The 26,764-nt window shown below is 36.4% G+C and overlaps 1 protein-coding gene across 4 annotated transcripts in view; it reads left to right on the forward strand.

Annotated features, from left to right (window-relative positions):
• MCC (MCC regulator of WNT signaling pathway) overlaps nt 1-26,764 on the forward strand; it is a 159,341-nt gene that overhangs the window by 77,356 nt on the left and 55,221 nt on the right. For all 4 annotated transcript variants that reach the window (XM_072416083.1, XM_072416082.1, XM_072416084.1 and 1 more), the window contains 2 exons: nt 17,509-17,622; nt 24,155-24,297. In XM_072416083.1, the coding sequence (XP_072272184.1) occupies nt 17,509-17,622; nt 24,155-24,297 (257 nt within the window). The remainder of the gene's footprint in view (nt 1-17,508; nt 17,623-24,154; nt 24,298-26,764) is intronic.

Raw genomic sequence — 26,764 nt, forward strand, 5'->3', positions numbered from 1 at the left:
ATTCTGGAAGGAAACTAAAATATTTGAATCCACACACAACTAAGTGGAACAGACTTTTCCTGATAGGAAATGAACTCTGTCCTCTTTGCAAAAGGGCCAAAAGCAGACTTCCAAATATTTGTTTTGGGACTTTATAACATATAATGACCTTGTAATCAAAAACTTTTTGTATCATTATTTTTTAAGGTATCCATTACAAGGGCATTGTACTATTTATTTATTTTAACATTACAGGTGATATAACTGGAACAGGTCACCCCTAACCCCCACCATACAGTATTTGTGTGCGTTATATAATGCATTCCACATAGATGATGAAACATTTTTCAGTTTTATTCTGCTTGATGTGCTGTGTAATTGTATTTTATGTATTTGTCTTGCACAGTGATTGATATTCCCTAAGCTTGTTCTCCACCAGCAGACACTCGGCACAAAGTACATAGTTCTTAGTTTTGTTTTTTCCCCCTTCATATCAAAGTAGCCTTCTGGGATTTTGAACAAAGGAAGGGAGTTTATTACCAGAAGGCTTCCTTAGCCTGCAGGCAAGCCAAGCTCTAGAAATAAAAATAACAGGAGCTGAAAAATGACTATCTGCAGATGCTACATGACAAGAGAAGTGCGCTGCCACAGAAATACGTATGTTGTTTGTGCTGTCATGAATATTCATGCACGGTTTATTGTATTTTTTTTTTCCCTGAATGTGTGAAAAAATACTGGACTGAACAGAACACAACCCTAAAAATCTGTAGTGTTTGCTTTAAAATGCCCACCAAAAAAATAAAAAACTTGGATATATTGAGGAGGAGCTATAACCCCAATGGCAGAATTTTATTATGTTCTGTGTTGTTGTTGTTTGCCAGAGTCTATTCTGCCAGAATATATTCTTCCTACTAATAAGTGTTGGACAAGTAGGGGAAAGTCCACCTACCTGTTGATGGGCTTATGCATTTTTAGTATTGAAAATTAGTACTGAAAAGTTCTGTCTGAGCCTAAATGAAATCAAATGTTTAGTAAATTTATCAGCGTTTGTGTTTTACTGTAAGGCATGCTTCTTTGAAGGCCTAATGCTGGGCATACACTATGCAGTTTATGCATACGTAGTTTATATTAAAAAATTAAATTAAAATTAAAAGGAAATTGGATGTAATTCAATATTATAACCATTTGACACATCCACATGAAGTTAGATCTTCACGTGATGGACAAGTTGCATGTTTTCAGCGATTGCATTACCCATCAGATGAAAAGATCCCCAAGCTAGTGTGAATGTGTCATCAGTTTATGTTTTTGAATTGTATCTGATGATTATACAAGAAAGATCTTTTATTCTAAAATTATATTATAAAATTTTGGTCAAGTTGTAAACTGTTTACAAATGTAGCATGCACCAGTAAGGATCCAAAGGATGAACCACTATTGACATTCATAGTTGTAATATATATAGATGATTGTCCGAAAAGTGGTTTGATTTCCATACAATGGCTAACTGTTTGACAAAAAAGCAATACCTGGTTAGTATTTACCAAAATATTGCTAAAAAATTGCTTTGGTCTATTCAACTGTTTTGTCTCATTGATCAAAAACATTGCAGAGTGGATAGCTTATGATGATTTAGTCTTTGTGTATTAGACTTGAATAGGTAAATGGCTACACTGTCCCAGTTAGCAAATGTTTCAGTCACATTTACCTTGGTCTGTTTTCACCTGTGTGTGCTTTTTTGTTTTGTTTTTTTTAATATAGTAGCATAAGCAAGGCCATTGCTCAACCCATACATTTATTTTAGCTAGATAGAAAGAAATTGTAGGCAGGTGGGCGCCCCTGTATTGTGACCCAGCTCATCACTAACCTCCCAAAAACAGCCGGGTGGTCGCTGAAAAGTACCTGGTGCTGCACCCGGCTAAAAGGGGCTGGGGGAGAACACTAGATTAGGTGTTCTTAAAAAAAAAAAAAATCATACATCCAGTTTACAAATCAATCCAAGCTTTTCCAAGAAACCTATGAATTATGGAAACTAACTGTTCCAGGTACAAAATACATTTTTGAAACTGTCTTCTTTGCAATGGAAAATGTAATGCTACAGATATGCATTGTGTCTCTGGAGTTATGTAGCAGATGAATTGCTTCATCAAGAAAAAAGTGAAAGCTATAATAAAATTTCATTCCCAAATACCATCAGAATTTAATGCAAAATAGTTGTCATTGTTTTTTGTTTATCAGTCATTAATTTTGGTGTCTGGTACCCAAGCACTCATCAGTTGTCATGCTTTTGTATCATTACAACTACAGACATTATATAGTTTCAGATCATGAGATGTGGGCACCTGATGTGCTAACTGTCAAGGTATTTATTACATTCCACTGTAAGCTACAGATGATCACAGGTTATTCATACTTTGCTGTGCAAAGTACTTCTCAGCTTGACTAGGTTTGCTTGTCCAGACTCAACGGGATGTTTTAGGCTGGATGGTTATGCCCCTAAAGAGTCCCTTGTACCTTGTACTCACTGTACACTACAGTGAGACAGATCATTACAGTTTTATTAGTTGTGGGAGTTTATGCCCCTTTGTCCCTATAAACCTTCCATTAACAAAGCTGACTTTAAACTTAAGCTATACTATATAAAGTATACAGTGCGAATGCCTATGATAAAAATCATTTGTCATTATTAGGTAAAAAGGTTATATTGTTGGCAGTCATCATGTATTCATCTACAGTATATGAAAAAGTCTTTCCAAGGTGGAATACTAACCGCTGCCATCAGAGGTATATTAAACAGACGCTCAACAGAATGGGCTATGGTTAGGAAGTGTTAAGCAAGTCATGAAAGCTATATATTTCTTTAAACCTGTGCATCCTCGGTTAAGCCGGTAATGTAAAAATGTCATTTCCCCTACTCACCTTTTCTTTTGGACTTTAGGCTCAGACATTTTAATTTTTGTCCTTGTGTGGTCACCTCTATTCATAATATCTCATCTGCTCTAGTCTGAATACGAAAAAAGAAGAAAACGTTTCCGTAAAATAATTTGATCATTTACCTTTTCTGATATGTGAGAATTTGTTTACAGGCTATGCAAACGGGTAGCATTTTGTAACTTTTTTTATGCTTAGATCTTGGCTTTTAGTTTTGTGGATTTTTGCATTTTGTAGCACCACAAGCGGGATATCTTAAGAGCAATAGAGACATGGGCAGTGCTAAAAACAAAATGACTGAGTTGTTTTTGAACTCTGCTTTTGACCTATGGCATATCACTAAGAAGATTAGGACTAATGTGCTTCTATACTTTGTTAGGACACATGAGAATAATCTATCTCTGTGATCGCTTTCTGTGTGTTGTTTGGCCAAGATGCTGCAGGCAATTCTTTATAGCAGGGCTGTATATTCTGCAAAATGACGGTGACTGGTTTATATGACAGAGTATTATGTTCTAGTGGGTGGGAGGTAGAGTGTTCATTTCTGTTAATGTGTCGGCCTCCAATACCTCTCTATGTGCTTACTAGATTTATTTACTAGTTGTTTCAATTCCCTGTTAAACACAGTAGTATTTGTCTTTTCAGAAATAGAACAGTTTTGATTTTGAAGAGCAGTGATGTTAAGGGGTTTAACAAAGGCGCTGAGTAAATTTTTTTTTAAATGTTTGTTTTTTATGGATTCACATATCAAAAATACCACAAGAGTTAATATGTATATAAAAAGTTATCTGGACATCTATCCTCATGTTATCTAAATATCACCTGGACAGAAGTGAATTCTCCCCTATGGAATACCAATAGCTATGCTATCCTAATCAAGATTCTAAACCTTCCTCACTTGATAATGTGTTTTATTGCTGTTTGAACCTCCATTGCCCTCTCCTATTCCATCACCCATCAAATAAACAGCAAATGAGGAGACTTTTTTGGCATTTTTCGTCTATGGATTAGAATAGCCATGAGGTTGCAGTGCGATTACCACTCCCTTGTGCCAGTGAACTGCTTCACCTGGTAAGATGCTGCATATAGCTTCTACCTGTGGCAGCCCATAGACCAATGGGACAACGTGAACAGTTCGGTATTGGTATTGACATTTAGCCAAAGTGCCAATATCAGCAGCTTCTGTAGATATTCAAAGATTCAGATGGGTGATTAATGGTAGAGGGGAGTTTTAGGGAAAGGAAAGAGCTCAAGAAAAGATTCAGATTCAAGCAGCCTGTTTATGTGAACTACTACACAGCAGACGAGACACGCATTACTGCGCAGTGCATTACCGATCACTCCTTTAGTGACTGGTACAGTAATGGAGATGTTGGCTTATCCCTTTGTTTCATACTAGAGGTGAATTAACTCTAGTTTGCTGGACTCTGTAAAAATTGTTTATATGATGCACTGAGCAATTCTTTCATATTTCAAAACTGATCTCTGTCATCTCTAAATGGCTAAATCTCTGGCCATAATTGGTGACCCGTATATAAGTATAAGACCTTTGATGGTAAGAAAAGCTAACTGTCTTTGAAATTGTGCATTTCCACACAACTAAAAAAAAAAAGGAGTGTTTAGGACTAGCATTGTAGCATTACCAATTAAAATATCCCATGATCTGTGTGATACCTTATTCTTAGATAAAAAACAGTTTTGTATACAATTTATATCTATCATTCAAAGAATATATATTTGTGTTCATCATTTTAAATATCGTTTTTTGCTTTTACAAACCTTTCTGTAGAGTCAATAAATCAATGTGTGATGTTTGATATCCTGATGCTGTATGGGAATTGCAGCTTTCTCAGCAGTATTGTGATTAATAATGGCTATTAAACATGATCTAAAGAAAATTGTTCAGATGTTAGCTTGCCCCCCAGCTCACCAAATAATCATAAAAAGCCATTACTGGCAGCTGTTTTTAAATAGATATAACTGCATACTGCGCGTTTCAAAAGTATAGTGATATATTAAGAAAGTCCGTAAGCTTTTAGCAGGACATTTGAAGAATTGTTTGTCAAATCTAAGGGCATGTCCATGGATGCATAATTTTATCACTGGAAACTAATATGTGACTAGATATCAGTAATGCATGGAGAATGGGCAATTTATCACTCAAGGACATAAACACTTGGCTCTGAAATATGGCTTTCTGCTTCTCTTAGCCATTTACCAGATGGGTTTAGAGTTTGATCCCACTCTGCCTATCTGTTGTTGCTGCAGGGCCTCCGCTTTGAGCCAGGGCTTTCCAACATGGGCACCCTTCCTCATGTAATTTTGTTTCTGATGTTCTTGTCTGGTGTAAGGCTGCAGGCTATGTATTGGTGTGGCCACTTTCCAGCCAGGACGGTGGTTGGCAGACGTTTAGAAGTGCAAGGTGTTGGAATTTTTTTTTGTCATTATAGCAATACCTGAGGGTACACCAGTAACAGCTGCTAATATTGGGCAACGCTGAAAGAGCAAGTCAAATAGCAACTGCTTAAAGGGACTGTCACGAAGCAAAACACCTGTGATAGAAGCAAGTTCCAGGGCCATATACTAGTTTCCAGATTTACTAGTATAAGATATGAGATGACGGCTTCATTCAGGTCCTTCTTTCTGAAGGACTTGCTTTAATATGATTCTAAAGTGACGATGTAAAATGTTTTTCCCCAACATTCCACAGAGATGACATAGACTGTAAATGCAATTTTTACAAGAATAAAAATACAGAAATACTTTCATGTCCTCAAACAGATGACAGGCTAATTATTTTTAGCACTGACTGCATTCTCTGTGTGATGAATGAGGATTTCCCTCAGTTGAAGCTAATCGTGTTTTATTGCTGAGGTCTCACTGCAGGGAAAATGCTGAGTGTACTTGATCTGAGCAATGTTGAAATGTGACCTCCTGGCATTCACATGAGCTTGCTGGTAAGAGCACTGCATACTGGTGCGGGTATCCCCGAATCAATATTTACCTACCAGTATATTGTGCAGTTATTATGTGAAGAAAAAGTAAGTCTTAATAAATTGTCAAAATCATGTTCTTATTTAAAGGTTGATTTTAGTCATGTAGATTTTAGGCCCTTATGGTAAATGATCAGGTGTGCTCTGTCAAAACAGGTTTTTATTTTAAATTCCCATTTTTAGGTTTTGGGTAAATTGGCTAAGGGCTCATACACACCATACGGTGTTACTGCAGCTCATTCATTTTCAAGGGGTCCTAAAACAGGTACACACTGCAAACCACATTGTGATGTTTTCTGGCACATTATTAATATTATAATACAGTATTTATATAGCACAGACATATTACGCAGCGCTGTACAAAAAGTCCATAGTCATATCACTAGCTGTCCCTCAAAGGGGCTCACAATCTAATGTCCCTACTATAGTCATATGTCTTTATTACAGTCTAACGTCAATTTTGGGGGGGAAGCCAATTACCCTATAACTGCATGTTTTTTTAATGTGGGAGGAAACCCATGCAAACACAGGGAGAGCCTGCAAACTCCATGCAGATGGTGTCCTGGCTGAATTTCGAATCTAGGACCTAGCCCTGCAAAGGCCAGAGTGCTAACTTCTGGGCCAGCATGCTGTAGCATCTGTTGTGAGCAGGGCAATACAGAACTGTGTGTGGTGGTTGGTGCCAGGACAATTTAGAATTTTGTTTGGAGGAGCAGGACAATACAGAATTGTATGTAAGCTAGCAAGATAGCAAGTGCAGTCTCCATATGTTTAGTTTAGCTGCTGAAGAGTCACAAGTGCCAGCATAGCCTAATGACTACTAGATTGCACAAATCCTAAAGCTTTATCTATAGTCTATAATCTCTATAGGACTGCAGGTTACTACAATTTTACCATAACTATCCTTTTTTAACCATCTTTAAAAAGTTTTCTTCATGCCTTTCAGCCTGTTTGACCCACTGTGACCCAATGTGAACATGCTATGATATGAAATATTATTATTATTATTATTATTATTATCATTATACATGTACTTTAGTTGTGTTTAGTTTAGTTTGTGCTGCTTACCCCACTCTGACGGAGGGTGGATACTAGATCAAAATCAGATACTTAAAACTGCTTGCATTAAAAAAAGCATTCAGTGCATCATTCAATTACAGAGCTGTGTCAATTTTTGCTTTTTATAACCTGTCTGGAGCTCATTTCATATTAGATGTTTTTTTTAAATAGTTGTTAGCCATTCAACTGCATATGGTGTACAGATTATGTATGTTTGGCAACATCAAAGAAAGTAGGCATGCAGGTACCTCTTGATTATGTGCAGCTCTAGGTATTGCTATCATCAGGAACATACTATAGACTGCCAGTTATTGCTGTGATTTTCTTTTCAAGCAAATGAAAATAAGGCTTATTTATATGTTGATGTAATCTACAGGAGAAATGAGTAATAACCTTAGCAGGACATGAAGGCCTGGGTGAGCACTTGCATGAGGCTTTTCTGACAGCTAATCAGAGTGTTGATTAATTCCTCAATTTTCAAGGTTGTATGCTGCTATTTTCTGATTCCATTTTCATATGCAGCTGTATGGACCAGACTGGCTTTCCACTTTCTTTACTGTTTGGGAAGTAGTAAAATTCATTCAAGGAATTCGGAGGCTACACATCATTACAGCAATGCAGTGGATCTGTAGTTTGACATTAAATAAATAGGCTGATCACAGTATGTGAAGGATTGTGGTTTGTTATAGTTTATGCACAGCCAAAGTTTTTGTAGTTTTTGTTTTGGACAGAGTAGGGAAGGGTTTGAAAGCCTGCCAGGTTGTTGTCTTGTTATTGCCTTGTGTCCCCGCTGGGCAGAACATAGGGTGCATTATAGCTTGCTACATATCCACATACCAGTCAGACTAAGCTTGTCAACTTGTGAAAACCCCTACAATGAGTGTGCTGGTCTTATTACGACCAGGTGCATGTATGTTTTTGGCTGGGGAAAAGATGACCGCAGAATACACTCGAAAAAGGCAATGAGACGTATAGGATCTGCAGATAACTTCTTGGTGGCAGATACCACGGGACATCTTTAGAAGTGCCTATAGGGTTCAGAGTTGTTTTGGCAGACACAATATTCATGTGGTTTTAGTGCTTTGTCCAATTGGTAAGTATAATGTACAGACACGCAGTTCAAATACTTATAGCAGTACAAATAAAAATTTGAAATCAAATTGACCAGAACATACATGTAAGCGCATAATGGGGCACTTTTCTTTCTGCTGCATTCAAAACAATATTTTATTTACAGCTGTAGAATACATTCAGTAACTCTAGAAAGTGTAATTTCTGGTTAACCAATAAAAAGGAAATGGGTCAATAAAATCCTGGGTTATAAGGTAAAATACAACTACTAAAACTCTTCTTCAAGTAGTATCAAGAGAGATCCATGCCTTTTATAATGAAATAGCATTTGATCTAGGTCAGGGAGGTTAAACTGTTGAGCAGATAGCAGAGCAATAAAAGTGATCGGTGTCAGTCTGGTGCTGCTGAATAGTCACAGGTCACATTCACTTGTCCAGACTTCCTTACGCACTCGTGTCTGTCTGCAGCTAAACATTATCCAGTACAAGTAAAGACCGCTGACAACATAACTCTTCTGGCATTCTAACACTTCTTTACCCGTTACAGAAGACTGTATATGTTATATCACTCAGCACATTGAAAGAGCAAGCTCAAGACTTCCGATCAATAGCGTTTCTTTAATGGAATCAAATGGCTGGAATTGATCTGATGTCTGCAGATAATCCTAAATGTATTAATGACACTAGTGGAAGGGCTAATATACTTAAAACAATTACATATACTTTTTTAATCAGAGATATGTCTTAAAATTGAATTTGTCCTTTTTTTAGCCAATAAAGTAAGTGTTGTGCAATTTTTTTTCAGCAGTGGCCTGGGACCCTCTAAAGATCCTATAAAATGACCTATTGAAGATCAGTGAGACTTGACCCTTCCAATATCCGATGCTCATGCTCATGCTTAGGCCAAGCATTTGGCTTCTTAGACATCAAACACCACATTGTAAGTAAAGGAGAGGAGTGTACCATCCACCCATACTTTCCTCTGCTTACACTGTGGCTCTGAGTCTTCTTATCATTTTGGCATGCAGTTTTTCTTTGTGACAGGTTTACTTAAACAGTATTTTTTTATCAAAAGCTAACCTAAACTCAAAAAAAACAAAATGTCACCAGGAGTTAGATTTTGCATGTCTCCTGAAAAAAAAGAGACTTGGCACCTAGTGGCTTTTTTGTTCTAGCTATACACTGTATAGTGTAGGATAGAGCTTGGCTCATGTGGCATTCCCACCTGCCAAAGAAAATTAGAAGATGGCGGCTTCCTTTGATGTGACAACGACAGGTCCTGGACACAGGTAAATCTAAGCCTTCCATAGTACATACTTACTGATTTATGTATGAAGCTCACCATCCACAGAGTATAGTTTTACATTAAAAATAGGAGGTTTCCCAAGAAGGACTATTTTTTTAATTGGGTCATTTTTTTTTTTTTTTAGGATTTAAGTAGAAAACACAGATAAGTTTCAACAGGCAGTCACATGAGCCCATGCACCTTCCACCCTAAAAATGCATTAACTAATTTTGCAACCTGCAATGCTGCAGATTCTATTCAGGTGAATAGTATAACTTTTTTTTTCTTTAAATTACAGACATCTACTAATTATTAATTTTGGTTGAAACCCCAATACATTTGCTTATGTAGTTGAACTTTCTACTTTTTTATTTTTTACAGTAATAGGTCTTTGGAATTAGAAGTTGTCAGTATAGGAAGATATTGTACAAGGCACATTCATAAATCACTTTCTATCATCACATTCATAGAAGCTTAACAAGTGCACACTTTTTAGCAGCCGCCAACCCTGCATTAAATCTCTGTAATGTGCATTTCACATAAGTCTCCATCTGTGCCACATGATAGTTAATATTAGGGAAGTTAACATATTACATTTATAGAATGTTTTCATTTACACCTTCATTTGCTAGAAAGCAGGCCAATATTCTTTTAGTTATAAAAGAACTGCTTATGAACTATATCAGCATAAGGTCAGAAGTACTTAGCTTCATATTTGTTCAGCATCAGTGACTCAAAGCAGCCAGGAAACTAAAAATTACAGACTGACAATGCTGCAATGACATCCTCCCTTAAAAGTTAGAACTACAGGAAAATGGTTAAATAAAACAGAATACATATAAGAAAATGTTTTTCTTGCCAAATGATTTATATTCCTGACCATTCAGTCCTGAGATTTACATATCACTTTTAGAAAGCAGAGCCAGATTGGTGACCTGAGCTTTCTTAACTAAAATTAACCCCAATGCAGTGAGGTTGTTTCCCTGCCCCTCCAGTGTGCAATTAAACAGGGTGTTTCTGACACTATGACCCACATATATTTTCAAACTTTTGCAAGCATGCATAATTATCATTACTGTGAGGACTGAATAAAGTGTAAGAATTGTAAAACCCCCAGTTTGCCTTGGATCCACAGCCAGACTTGTATTTAAGAGACATTCCTGCATTCTAGATGTTGATTGTGTTCTTTACAGGTTCCTCTGGCATGATTGCACAAAAAATACTTTCTACACCAGTCTTAATTTTATTCCCAATGATCTGGTGGTTCAGGGATTTTTTTTAGGGTGTTAGGTTCTGAGTGACTATAATTTACATAGGTCCATGGTTACATTATGAGCAATAATAAAAAGTTTATCAGTTTGTCGCATAATAAATAATTTCATATTGGAAATGCAATTATAATTTCCTACTCTTGCATGCTATAGTGTGGAATGTTATGATCATTGTGACAAACAACTGTAAACTTAATTAGCTTATTACAGCTACAAAAACAAATGAAACAAAAGTAATTCTGTACTGGTAATTTTCCAATTACTTCTTTAGAGGACCCTGTTGTCTATAAATGCAATGAAACAACAAATTGCAATCTCTTCTTCTGTCAGAGGCTAAAATTAGCCTGTTCCTTCTTTCTTACCATCTTACCTTTTTCTCCATTTGACAGGTTACAAGATGACAGCAATTTAGTTACTTTGTTTCCGCTGCTGTCAGAGAAATAGTCAGGGACACCTCATTTCACCAGCCGGCTTATAAAATGCCCTTGTCACTTGCATTTTCTTAACGGGATAATCGGCAATAAAACATTAGAATGCCGGAAAACCAAGCTAAACGATTATAAGAGGAATCAATATTATTTTCATCTCTTTCCTAATAATTTCTTGATGTCTTGGTCCCCGTGAAACATCCTGCGGCATCCTAAATTAATTCAGAAACATTTAGGTAGATTAATTGAAGAGAAAAATCTTTAAGTAAACTTGTCAGAGATAAATGTAGAGATTGGCAGAGTTTCCTTTGATAATGCTAGTTGATGTCATGCTGATCTTAAGGTTTCCTTTGAGCAACTGACCCATACCATTACCGTTCCGGTGGCTCAAACTATTGACATCAGAGAATAGGAATTACTAGCCTTTTTCAGAAGGATGTTGACCATTTCAGCCTCTAAATGTATTCAATAAACAGTACAACAGAAATGCTTATATAATGACTAGACTAATGTAATGATTATTTGTACAGCTGTGTTGTCTGTTGGAGACCTCATCTTTGCTAATCACCACATTTACCTCTTTGCAGTCCTTTGTGTTTGTGAGTCTAGCTGTAATAATCATACCTAAAGCCTTACACACTCACACCCTATAGCATTCAGCCATTCATCAGACTTTGGGGCCTTGGGGCCAGGGCCTATTATGGGGTCTTGTAAACACACATATAGGAGGCCGACAGGAGGTAGAAGGAGCTGAAGAAATACAAAGGGGCCATAGATCCTGAAATATACAAAACAGGGTTCCAGGGACGCCTCCAGGCAATCCAATGCCAAGTTAACGAACAGTCCCAACAACACCAGCTGTCAATCCTGGTCCTCCGTTGAGTTCACGGTCACAAGTTCCTTGGCTCTTTAGTAACACCCAGCAAGGTAGAGAAAACTACAATGCTCAATGGTTCTCGGCAGGGGAAGCACCTATTGATTGGAAGTCCCAAAACACTACGTGTATGAGGCTCTGGGATACTGATCAATTTTACCCGCGTACAAAAAAGTTGGATATCCATCCAGATGTACTCAATCATTCAAACATAATAATACTTGTGTACTTTTAATCTATATTTACCAATACATTCAATGTATTCATAGAAAAATTATTAGATCAGAAAAAAATTGACCATCTTTCCTAGCCCTTAGTGACTGCATTTGGTAACACATTTGGTAACCCATAGCTTTTGCACTTTGTCTTTTTTGCAAAAGATGAGATGAAATGTAATATATATTATTTTCAGTAAATCATTTTAAGCAAATATAAAAAATATATTGGAGTGTAGCTAAAAATTAGCCATGTCATATGTCAATCTAGTAGCCACTTTCTTAATTTTTGTACAAGATAAATATCCATCCCGTGTGTGTGTGTTTTTTTTTTTTTTTTTCTATTTTAAAACATTCTTTTTAAAAGTTCCCCCTTTTCCATGCTAATAATCTTCCTGATGGCAAGTTATTGCAATATGACAATGGGTGACCGCCTCTGGAACTTCACCAAGATGAGAAAGGCACTTAAGATGCTTGGCAAGGATTAGATCATATGAATGGCAGAGATGGCACCATTTATGTCACAGAGCTGTGAACCAGGAAATTTGATTTGTCGGCCAGTTACTAGTCACCTTGAGCCACCTCCAGTATGTCCCACGCCACAGACAGCACTGTCAGTGTAATTGTTACTTTTTTAGACATGCACTGCGTGTAACTGAATTGAGTAGAGCAACATCCTCTGATTCAGAAACCACTGCAGTCAAAATATAAGCGTGTTATTTTAACAGAATGAGTAGCTATTGAAATCACTTACTAGAACAAAGTTATAGTGTGCATTTGTCCCTACTTTCTGTTTGATGAGATATTGACTATTACAAAATACCGACATTAAATAGATTATTTGAAAACCTTCCAAACTTTGAGTAGGTCTTCTCACCCTCTGTTATATGGCACTTAAAGCGGAATTCAACTTGCATGACTTCCCTATCTGCAATCAATCTTTGTTCTTTCTTTTTCTCCTTCCTAGGCACCAGAGTCTAAGTTTATTCATTTCCCTGAAAACCAAAGCTAATGGTGCACATATGCATCTCACCTTTTTTCACATTTCCCCGGGGTAATCAGATAGGTAAGACTGGTATTGCAGAAAGGACATCCCCAGTCCCTTTGTGCAATACCCACATACCTGATCCTTTATTTTGTAAAGTGGGTTTAACTTTGAGGGGCATGGATTAGCAAAAAAGTACAGTTTATCTGTGGGTTCTTTTTTGCTTAGTTGGTTTAGACATTGTATGCCAAAGAAAGATGGCAAAATATGCCAACAAAAGTTAAAATTCTCTAGAAGGTTGCAAGTATGGAGATAAACACTTTTATGGAAATTTCAGGCATTTTTCTAAACATATTATGGCATGAGGGTTAAGCAAATTCCTTGCTTTCTATCTAAAGGCCTATGAAACCTGAAGTACACACCTCTATTAAATAATGTTTAATAAAATGTACCTGTCCTTAAAATCCAACTTGTAAAACCATTGTAATTAGGATCTGACCCCTTTCACTTACCTCTCAAGCCAATCAAGGAGAAGAAGCCTAATGACGTATTGTCTGCTCTGCTGTTCACACTGTAAACATTCCTATATTATGGCAATATTATAGATTTGACTTGTCAATAAATGTATTTGCTGCCTTGCAGCATACATGCATTGCTAGCAATTTGGTTATGACAAGGCTATGAATCATGTATGCATATGTGTTTCATACGTTAACATAATTTACAGCATTTCTCTGAAAGTGTATAGCGTCCGACCAGTTCTTTCAGGCTATGCAATACTTAATATTCCATACAGGCAGAAGGTGAACTCCTGCCATCTCCTCAGTTAAACCATCCCAGGGTGCTGAGTGCTTAGAAATAGAATCAATCAATGTAACAGCGGCCTATGAAATGCAATTCCTTTCTTCTCTCTTCATCCAATATTGTTTAAGTGCTTTTGAGGGTTGGATCACTGTAAAGCATGCAGGTTAAAAATGCAATAGTGGTTTGTCTACACATCAAGCAAAAGGATAAAATACACCTGTCTTCTGTTTACCTTGGTGCCCCTTTTTTTTTGTACTTCAGATGTTTTTAAAGCAGTAGTGGGGTCAGTCAAAAAGTAGCCTAGACATTTTGAAGGTCTTACTAGCCCATATTTTATATCATGGAACCTCTGTTGACCCCGAAGAACGTTCTTGGAAGGCTTGAATATTCTAAAATGACTTTACATACCTGTTGGATGTTTTTATCATCGGACATTTCATTTCTGAGCAAGCTAGGTAGAGATGTTACTGCCAAATAGTAGTGTCCATGTATATTTTACCATCATGATGAGAGTTTCACAATGAGCGACATTGGACTATTTATTTGCACCTGGTGTCCCCATTGAAATTGACATTGTAACAGGAATCCCCATATAAACATAAACATATAACACTAAATCTTTTACATAACCCTTCCATGACATAATATTCTAAATAAATAGATATTGTATACATTTTTTATTTATACATCTTTTATTTTTGCAAAATGTATTTTTTCCAGATTTCAGTAAACCAACTTCTTTTTAACTTTTCATGTTTCATGTAAACATTTTCTGGTCTGTAAACTCTCCTCATTGCTGTGTTCACATTAGCCAGAGGAGTTCATCAAACTGTGGATTCTCATTTCACTTTCCAGTTAAAGGCTAAGGGAGGAATAAGAATTGTGAATGTTATTCAAAACATTAATTTTTGTTTAAGTGGTAATGTAATGTACATCGCTGCATAATATGTTGGTGCTATATAAATCCTGTTTAATAATAATAATAATAATAATATTAATAGTAATAATTAAAAATAATAATAAGGGGGTTAACATCCATCTCAGATTTTTTTTTTTGCTGTCTGTGTTTGTGTCAGAGAGATTGAATCTGTCTATTCACCTTGATCACCAATTTCAACGGTAATGAATGTGTAAAACATTTTGCCACCAATAAAAGAATGAAGGAGAAAACCTGTAGTAGGGACAATTCTTTCCGACACAATCGAGAAAGGATTACATTTACAGTGGAAATAAATGCTCTATTCATGCTGCAGGACAAGAAAAAAAGACAGATTTCCCTAATCAGACACTAAAGTGAAAAACTACTGAATCCGCACAGGCCGGACTTTGCTATTTGGCAGAGCTATGTATGTGTCAGAATTCAATAGAAATACTAATTCTTTTGCTGCGAATAAAAAGCCTCCCATATATGAATTTGATCTGTTTCTCAAGCTGCTATTATCTGAATCTACTGTAACTATGCCTTTATAAGTAAGAATGCCATTAAGCTGTTCACCCTAAGTTAGCAATATAAAGAAATCACAAAATTATGATACGTGTTTTACTCTTCCACCAACATTCTGAAGCACACAGCTTTTATCACAAATCTAATTCCTAATCTTAATGTTGTTTGTCATTACTGTTTTCTAGGTCAAATTCTCCGCTTCATGGGTCATCTCCATGTTAGTTGGATGGACCTAATGCTGCTGATTCATTGTCAACTGACACAGGAGTGCACAAAGCTAATTTATTACCCATAAAAAAGTGTCGCCTGTTTTACAAGTCTTACGATAGATCTCTAACTTGCAAGCAGACCTGAATGCACATTTAATTGAGCAACTAAGTGGCAAATGAGTTTTAATCGTGATAAATGGAAAGTTGCATACATAAAGAAATAGCCCATAATTTGTTCACTTTAATTGCCAGAGACATGTATCTTCCCAATCAAGGAAGAGATTCTTCACATTATGGGCTGTAAAAATATGGAATAGACTGTTTTAGAAACAATTTGTAGCCAGCTCAGTAAATTAAAAAAAATTAAGAAAAGCAAGATTTAACCCTAAATGCATACCATGTAATGGATCAGGAGAATATCTGATTCTTGTATTGGATCAGAAAGGGTTTTCCCTGGTAAAGCACACTGAACTATGCTTTATAAGGGTTGTTTCTTTTCCTTCCTGTGGGTTAACTGGGAGTGTAGTTTTTTTAATATGCAGGTTTTCTATTTTTATTTTCTGTTTGAACTTATTTGGACTTTTTTTCAACCTATGTACTATGTTTTTCTGTTGATATGGATAAGTACAGGTGTGCCATGCTATAATTGGAATGGCTGTACAATAGAACACTTTAGCCACTGAAGTAATAAATCGCACTTACTGTGACCTCACTTGGGCTCAAGCCTTTTAGACAAGCAGGATTATCAAAATAAATGTCTTTTCTGATTGCTTCACATTTTAAGATAAGTGCAGTGTAAGTGGTGCTGATGCTGGTCATTTGTACAACACTGCCTGAATCTGATATATTAACATTAATATCTATAAAGAAACAATACCTATGTTTCATGGCTTTCAGGTCACAGAAGGACCTTTACCGATTTTAATAAAAGAGGGGGAGGGGTCTTTCCTGTGGACTAAATAAATAATGACTGCAAACCATCCATAACTTAGATTGCATGATTTATTACACAATGATCGGTGCAATATTAAACTACTACTAATATATATATAATATTTATTTAGCTATTAGTAATCGTTCCGAAATGTAATTTTCTTCCAGTCCTTCCTACCTTGATTTCTTTCTGTTCTGGGATGTGCTTGCTTGACATGCAATACTCATTTTTATTTTGTAATTTAAAATAAGCTATTTCATATCTAGACCGTGCAAACAAAAAAACTATTATATATAAATAAATGGTCAGTGGATATGCAAGCAGACTTTCAATGAAAATAGTGTGTAGATTCATTTATATCAACAGTTTATTTTCTAGGCAAATTGTGACTTTTTGTATGAGAATTATGGTTGGCCCTGCCCTTTTCTACCTTCTACATATCAAATAAATTGGTAATAGGAATGCTCCAATGATGGAAGGCAATGGGCCAAGCTTGTCTATTTCACACACAAAAAGGGAGGAGCGCACAGCTTCACGAAGATTTGTGAATGGAGAAGAGCAGGTCATATGGCTTGTACTCCTGCTATCACAGAGGTCTTTGCAATCCATTTTTGCTGAATATAGACCGCTCCTCAGCTTTTAGAAATGGGACAAGCCAGAATGCCTATTGCAGTGGTCTGTATGTCTGGTATAAATATTCTCCATAGACTTTTATTGGGAGGAGAAGCAGTTAATCAGAACTATTAGGTAGCACTGTTAAGAGTCTTCATACCTAATGATGAGCAAATATTGCTGATATAATGTACCGTATCAGCAATCGTATTATATACTGTATAAGTAAAACACATTAATAAGATGATTTGTGCAAAACTAAACTGAATTAGGCACTCATTCTATTTATTGCCATGTTTGTGTACACTAATAATTAGTATAATAAATTAATAGAATATATAAATATATTTTTTGTGTTATCAGATTATTTTTGAGTAGTCTGCGTTAACGTCCGAATCTTCATTTTGTCTTTTAGCTTCATCTAGCAGCCCTGGCTTCTTTAAAAGGAGACATAGTTGAGCTGAACAAACGACTACAACAGACAGAGCGGGAGCGGGATATTCTAGAGAAGAAGCTTGCCAAATCTCAGGTAGGAAAACGTCTATTTTTAAGAGCCTTGAACAGTATCACAACTTGAACTTTAGGCCACAAGCCCGGCCAGAGTGACATTTTGCTTGGCTGGTGCAGTTGCAGCCCCTTGCTGCTATGTTATATTACACAAAACCCTCAAAAGAAAATTTTGTATCCCACAATTCCTCAGCGGGGCCCTGCTGTAAATGGTTTTGTCTGTACGTGCCTGGAAAGTTTTCTTTTGACCACCACACACTGTACGTAACATAAACCTAACTATTTTGTTTGTACAAATGTGTGTGTGTGTGTATATGTATGTGTATATGTATGTGTATATATATATATATATATATAGATAGATATATATATATATCTGGTATTTCCTTCCCACTGTAAGGCACGACTTGCCCTCACTATTTTTTCACCCCTTGGTAGTTGCAAAACATGCAATCTGACTCCTGGAGAAAAAAGTTGAGAAACCTTGGTGTAAGGCATCCCAGCATCTAATATTCTGAAGCTGTTTTAGTTTCCCCTGCATATGAATTAAACTACAAAGTTATTCTTTTTAAATCATTCACACCTGCTTGTTAAGGGCTGTGTCAAAAATAATAAATGTATTTTGAAAGGATGAGTGCTTGGTCTCAAAGGCAGGACTATAAATAAATGAAAACTCTTTATTGTTATATGATAACAAGTGATTGGGCTTGTCACCATATCTTTAATATTCTTTTCTGCACTAGGTATGTATTATAGGGTGTGACTACATTGTGAAACTGACGATTGCAAGGTGTTAATCGCTGCAGGTCTGCTCACGACCATGGCAAGATTCTCTGGTGCACAGATCTTTAATTATGTGTCAGTCTTGTGCAGTTGGCTTGTGAAATAGTCTCTGCATAGGGTGTGGTGAAGATGAGAGATGACTGAAAACATCGATATAATCTAAAACAGAATAATTTTTACACAAAGATAGGTACCTCCAGGATCTTACCAAACAACTGTGGGAATCTATATATCCCACTGATAAAATCTTACAGTTATAAGTGCTTCAGGGTATTTGCTGACATACAGCCAAGCACTTGGAGGTTATTGTTCAATTGCATTGGGATATATGAAGGTTCTTAACCTTTCCCAGCATAAAAGCCACTCCACTGTAACAAGCATTGATAAGTATCACAGTTATGAAATAATCCCCTCCTATATATTATTAAAAAGGGTTGCAGGGACAGATTCTTCTCACTGGGGATTTCATTACTGGTAGTTGTTTCCTGTGGGGGGCTCAGTACATAGATTAAAGCCCAGATTAGTCCAAACTAGCTGATCATAGCACATGGTGATTCTCAGCTGGCCAGCTGATCAAAATATATGATCATTAGTCTTTAACCTGGTGTCCATCAAAAAATAATATAACTTCCCTTTTTACTCCTGAAGGATTGTGTTACCAGTAATATATATAACTGTGAATGTACCTTCACTGTGATATGACCATTTTGAAAGCTTTGATTTGCAGCCCTGACAAGTTTTCAAAAGATACCCACTAGGGATGTTTCTAGAATTTAAACAATGCTCAGATGGTACTAAGAGGCCTAAGGTGTGCCAAGAATGTATCCACACCATCACATCACCATCAACATCCTGAACCACTGGTAGAGGGTAGGATGGATCCATACTTTGTTTTTGTAGCTTTGGAGTTCTAGTGTCTGCCCTGGCTTCTTTCACAGCTCTCCCCAAAAATATTTACAGTGGCTACTGGCATTACCCCCGCAACCAATCTAGCAGGTTCCACCGCCATTATTTTATGTTCCCTGGCAGTTCAACCCTCTCCCATCCACACACTTTATTCCTTCCACATGCATTTCTTTGTCATTACTTCCTTTCACTGCCTGTCACCTCTCCCCTAATTTTCTGCAGTTGCTTGCAGGCTCCCACCTAGGTCTGCTCTCCAAATTCTCTTTAAAACCATGGATGTTGCTTTAGATACGTGAGCTTTAGATCTGAGCCCCTAACCACTCTATCTCTTTCATTCCAATCTCACCATTCTTCACAATGCTAATCTAATTGGTACATTTTCTCCAAACACTGTCACCTCTATCCACTTGTTGCCATAATGGAGACAAATTTCTAAGCAGACATTGCACACTCGACGGAAATTCCTAATAAACCTAAAACCTAAATAAAATAAAGTCCTGCATGTGCTAATCCCTTCCCCTTGGGTAAAATTCTTTATTGAGGTGCACCTGGACTGGTGCAAATAGCTGCTACATGTATCCTTACCCAGCTACAGCTCCCTAGATTAAACCAGTCATATCTCTGTGGGGTTGCAGTGGTTCCTTGGCATAAAGAAGCAGTAAACGTACCTCACCACCTCACTTACCTATATTGTTTGGGAGAAATACTAAGTAGATTTTGCAGCGTGCTGCTTAGGCACAATTCTCATTTTCTAAATGTCTCCTTTAGAACAGCAAATTACTTTTTGTGTAAACCCGTGCTTTAGAAGTTCTATTAAATCCATTTGTGCAGTGGTGAGAAAAAAACTTGTACTGGACAAACAAAAATAAAATGTTATGTAGCTAGTCTAATAAAAAAACAATCAGTAATGGTTTGCTATTGCTTATTTCTAACTATTGCTGTTTGTACCATTTTACTGAGTACATCCTGTAATTGATGTTACTTGCAGCAGAAAGTGTTCATTTATTTTTTCAGACCACTTCCTAGCACAGCAAAGTTAATCTTTGTTGGCTGACACTGTTCATATTTATTTGTAATTTACTATTGGTGATTCAGTTTCTTGTACTACAGAAACTAGTCTTAAGGATATTTATGTATGGATGTTTGCATTAAGGGAGAATAGCAATAACCACTGTTGAGTGCTGTTTATCTATTGCAATCATCATACATATGGGTGTATACAATAATAAATCTCAGTTGCAACAGAAAGGGTTCCTCTACTCTGGTTTAATAATGGTTGATAACTTACATTTTTATAGGGCGTACAAGGCCACAGGAGAATTAAAGTGAAACATCCATCGTGGGCCTTCAGGGTTTATCCCTATAAATTATCTCAGAAACCTGGGCTGCAGTCACTTGTATATTTACTGCTGCTTCTGAGGAGAACCATTTTTTTCCTGTTAATCATCTGGTGGTTACCTTTTGTAGTTAAAGCTTGATCTGATTCTAGGGACAGGATTCTGCCATGTCTAAAAATCCATATGTCAACAGTTATCATTTTCTTAGGATTTGTTTCTTTGGTACACATGGGTTAGCATGAAACATTTTGATTGAACAACTGACTGAGATACTGTAATGGTTTACAGCTAGGAGAATTGGCATTTTCAAATGCACCTAGTGAACTTGTGACCCCAAAACATAAAGCATACACTAATTAGCCAAAGCAATAAAACCATTGACAGGTGAAGTGAATTAAAATGTATTATTCTGTAACAACAGCACCTGTCAAGGAATGAAAAATATTAGACAACAAGTCAGCCATAACTTAATACCAACCGTATGAGAGAGGCGTCCGAACAGTCAAACAGTTCTTCGTTCTGTGGATCAGTCCTGGGGCTATATTTATGAAATGGGGAATTTGACATTCCCTCAAACATTCCCTGGCAAGAATAAATTTCTGCCATTGGAACCAATGGACTAGGAATGTTTGATTCCTTGTTTTTTAAATAAAGCCGAATTGTCCATACCAACCTCATGCACCAAATGCCAAAAGTTCATTAACGCCAGCACTGTTTGAGCAATGGAATTGTGTGGTGTCATGAATCATGTTTTCATTTATATTGTATACATGGCTATGTTTGACTATGTTCTCCAACGTCATAAAAAGCATTCTGGCAAGATAATTCACTAAAGGAAGAAGGTTGGTGGATCTGCTGCTGATGTATTGGTACCTGATACCATAGGACAGCTTTAGAAAGGACACTTATTCTGTACATTCAGATTGTTTGATAGTGAAAGGCAGCCCTTCTAAAAATGGAATGCTTTGCCAAAAATCAAACTGGGGTGCATTTAGGTAAAAACTGCAGATTATCCACCTAAGGAATAGCCCCCATATTGTCCACATAAGCCTGCACACATACACCACCTGAAAGTTTCCAATTCCTGACTGGTTCACAAGTTTATCGATCTAAACCAGGTTTTTCCAACCAGGGTTTATCTTCAGAGGTTGCCGGGGGTTCCATAAACTCTGGCTCATAGACCTCGTTGTTTGTTTTCATAGCTCTGTGGCCAAAGTTGTTATAAGGGTGGAATTAAAGCCACTGCTGTAACAGGGGCATTCTTTACACTAGCCATGGATGTAAACAGTTTTTTCCCCTTCTAACCTTCTAATAAATTTGTTTTAGTAAGGGTTTCCTAAGAAGTAAACATAACATAGGCTTCCTCAGTTGTAAAAGGGCTGATCTAAATACTAAGATTTTCCAATATGTTTGCATTGTAACTAATAAAACAAAATGTTTTGTGGTTTACATAAATGTACTTCTTTGTACACGGGGACGTTTAGACATTTCACCAGATTTGATCACACTATAAACAATCATGTACATGTTTATGTACATGTACCTGACTGCAAATGCTAGACAAACATTTCATTTAACAATGTATGCTACACCTGCATACTTTAGCTAAATCATCAGAAAAAAAAGAACAATGGCTTGTTATTTATCCCAACTATCTGATTGTTACTTATTTTCCCCATGCACATTCAAACTGACATAGAAATGCATAAGAAGTGTTTAGATCCATGTTTATCCATGTGTGCAACACTGTTTAATATTGTCCACACTTCATTCTCGGTAAAGTGTAATATTTGTCATTTTACATGTAATCTTGTTTTCCACAAACTCTGATTTCTCACAGGGCTTACAATGTCTGATCATTTAATTGTAGTTGAAAACTCTGTTAAACTCATCTGTGTGCTGCAAATGCAACACATTTTCTTCCCATCTCAGCAGGTCCCACAAGACCTTCCTGAACATGCCTTGGATGTCTTTCAGCAAACCTACATACTTTGTCTTTCCCATTGAATAGACCAAACTTCAAAAAGTCTTCATGTTTTGTAATACATACTACTTTTTCGACCTTATTTTCTACCAGTTCTTTCCCAAAACTTTCCATTTCTTTTGATTTGGTGACTACATCCAAAAAAAAGTTTAAGTGTGTATGATACATTGCATCTACTTTATGGGTTTTATATTTAATGACTGGGGCTGAACATTAATGTGAGTTGCAGATGTGCCTTATTCCCAGCAAGAGAAATACACAACTACAGCTATCAACCGAGTCAGCATATACAGAGTCAGTCATTATACAGCACACACAATTTGTAGGTGTTCCAAGAACAAAGGGTAAGGGCTAATTGACACAATAAATTATAAATGCAACAAGTACATATTGTAGTGTATAGTAGTGTGCAAATGTAAAATTCCATCATTAATGGGGTGAGACAGCTAATGCTTAAGATTTAACATATTTATAAAAAGCAAAATAATACAGTAGAAAATGTTCACACCAGCACAATCTACAAACAAACACAATCTGACATGCTACATTTTACTATCTATAGTGCATACAAACTCACATACAGAATACCCCTTAGCAGTCTTGATTAGCCACAGCTTACCTGTGGTCACTAAATGTGCCACAAAGTTTCCAATATCTAAGATACTGAAAAATGTCCAGTGGAATCATTTAAATTTTAGTAGTTTGCTGCAAAGGGTCTTTTACTTTAGCTGGAGGAATGTTGGCATTTTCTAATATCATGGCATTAATGCACATTTAGGGGTTTTCCTGCAAGTGTACCTTGTAGACATTATATGGACTTCCTATACTACAGTACACGCCTTGCCTTTTGTTTCTATATAAATGCATGTTTTCTGGTGTTGTCTCTTGTCACATTTAACACATACCAAACCCTTATCCAAAAATGTATTTTCCCCTACATCTGGAAGGAGGCAGACCACAGTGCTGCATCTTTCTAATATATTGTTAATATTTATCATATGTAGAAAATATTTTGGCAAAGAAAAAAAAAAGTTAATATATCACAACCACCAGTGATGCACATACTGGAAAACATATGTAAACAGAGCTATATGAAAATGGAAGTCTCATGCAACCCTGATGTGTAACTAGATACTATATAATATTTGATAAAAAAAATATTTGGACACATATTGGCATGTTTTCCATTAGTGAGCATGCATATGCAGTATTGGTTAAAAAAAAAATGACATGGATTATAGTTCTTTTACATAATTTAATGTTTTGGTTTAAATCTATCTTACCATTGTAGAGTGAGCATCCACTGTATATGGATCTTTCATTAAAATTTGAGTCCTACTAAAACTACCTGGACACCAGTCAGATGAACTGACCACTGGCCTCTATTATCTTGGTATCTCCAGTACTAAAGCTGGAGGTTTTTGCCCAGCCTCCCTCCACCAGAGTTCTATTGACAATGTCTTATTACTTCTTTCTTCACAATCCAATGAAAATCCAGCATCTGATCCCTTTTTTTGTTTTTTTTTTGTTTTTTATTCCATTAGTGTGAACAGTCCCATCTGATGCGGGAGCATGAGGACTTACAGGAGAGGACAACATTACGATACGAGGAGAGAATTACTGAGCTACACAGCATCATTGCAGAATTAAACAAGAAGATTGACCGACTTCAAGGGACAACGATAAGGTACAAAACATACTGTCAGTTAAATGTAAGAATGATAATAATTTTCGGCTGTTTCTCCTTAAAAACTGGCAAAAGTTAATTTTGTGAACCTAAATATATACAAAGATCATAGCCTGCCTACCAGGAAGTTTTTTATTGAGGTTTTTTTCCACTGCACTAGTCCACAGCACTCTTTCCTTTATAATATTTACTTTGAACACACCTGGTGGTGATGCTGGAACACAAATACAAATTTTTAGATTTTTTATTTTTATATTCAATATTTATAAGCGTGTGCAGGGATGTTTTCTTGTTACAAATAAGTAGCTATTAATATAGTGCGACAGGAAATAGAGGGTGTGTGAACCCAACCTAATGTAGCTGCTGGTTGTGTTTAATTTATACAAGCACCTGTAACATCCATGTTTATGAAGGGTGACAATGAAAACTCCCTAATTTAAAAGTGATTGTTGACCTGGGAAGGGAAAAAGCTAAATCATATGTATATATGATAATGATTCAATTAAATTCCAAGGTGTCTTGTATTGTTTTTATTTTTTTTGATCTGTTACAACAGTATATTTTCTTCATAATGTTTGAGTTATATATTTGATATCAAAAGGCCGCGTTCAGATTGGCATATGGAAACAACTTTCCAGTGACAGAATCAATTATTATACCCCTTATCATCTTCCCCTGTGATCTCTCTCTGCCTGACCAGGCCAGCCAGATATCACTCCATCAATAGTGATGAGCGTTCTGCAGGGCCGCAGCTTGGGAAGTTGTAGTGTTATGTCACAAATATATTTTGTGACAATTTATGCAAATATTAATGGGAATAAATTTAAAGTGTACAAAGAGAGATAACACAGAGACTTGCAAGTAAAATGTAAAGATTATACTAATAAATAATAAAGACAGATCGATAAAACAATGTAGTAACATAGATTTAGATATAACAAAAATACTTAGCTGCAGAAATGTGTTGCATTCATCCAAGGAGCCCACAAATTAATAGCTTGGCAGATGATCAAAAAATCATGTTGCATACAGTTGGTTCTGGTCAAGACTAGTTAATTAGGTATGGCACTGTGTTTTTAACTACCCAGGAACTAAGACAATGGCCACTGTTTGACCAGTACTGACCACTGATCATCCCTTAAACCAGTATTTTAACTTATAAGGATACCAGTTAAATGATTTGCTGCCATCCTTTAGGATGACCTCATATATGGTATACATATACCAGTATATACTGGTAAAGCATTATTGTTGGTGAGACATAATTGATATTAAATACAATTGTGCTAACCCAACAAGTAGTAGGGTTGTACTACAACTATCCTGGCCAAGGCTTTGTTTTGTCAGTGCCTTGGTTGCCAGTGTGACATCGGCCTTACTTTTGCAAATCACATTTCTGCTTTTAGCAATCAAGAACAAAGGTTTTTCACCCGTGAATTATTGACATTGGTTCACATGCCCCATGACTTTACAGATCTCAGAAGTCTAAATTAAAGTTGCCATTGTAGTTGTACATGTGAAAGAACATGTAGTGTATTTTGTGAGCACAGATTGAGTGTTTTTTATGTTTACTGTAAAATAATTTTATGTCTTTCCAAAGTATATTTTTGATAATTATACAGGATTTATATAGCTCCAACATATTATGAAGCGCTGTACATTAAATAGGGGTTGCAAATGACACAGATTCACACAGTGACACAGGAGGAGAGGGCCCTGCCCCGAAGTGCTTACAATCTACCTCCTAGAAGTAACACACAATAGAATGGGAGATATGTAGTGGTGGGAAGTAGTGATGGTTTCAAGAGACAGAAAAAGATGGGTAAGCAAGTTTGAAAAAAATGAGTCTGGAGTGCTCTTTTAAATAAGCAGAAAGTAGGAGCACGCCAAATAGGACGAGGTAGACCATTCCAGAGAGTCGGGGCAGCTTTAGAAAAGTCTTGAAGCCGTATGTGTGAGGAGGTTTGCAAGAGGTAAGTCAGTAGTGTGTGTGTATTTATATAATTTTTATTTTTATTTTACTAGTGGAGAATTGTTGATTAGCCACTAGTAGCACAACCAACTTACTGAAGCTTCTCTAAACCCAATACTGTAGTGGCTGTTCTTGATGTGGATGTACATAGGGCGAATCATTCCATTTGTTCCAATACCTGTTTATCTAAGCATTCACTCACCAAATATTTTTTAGAATAATGAAAGCGTTATGCAGCCAGACTTGTTGCTCGCTGCCTGTTCTTTTCCCATGTTGTGTTGAATTATTGAATTTTTTTTATGAAAAACGTAGAGCATATGGGTGGGATTAGTAATGTAAAGTCTGAGGAACCTGTGAACACATCCTGTCTGATTTTTCTTTATTTGCACTTGAGATTTGTTTTACTGAACTAAAAACAGATATGTCATTTCCAAAACTTTCAGAAACTATAAAGAGATATTTTGTCAGTTTGGACACATTTAAATCAGTCATTGG

This window comes from Pyxicephalus adspersus, chromosome 6 (genome assembly GCF_032062135.1).
Source record: "Pyxicephalus adspersus chromosome 6, UCB_Pads_2.0, whole genome shotgun sequence".
Taxonomy (NCBI): domain Eukaryota; kingdom Metazoa; phylum Chordata; class Amphibia; order Anura; family Pyxicephalidae; genus Pyxicephalus; species Pyxicephalus adspersus.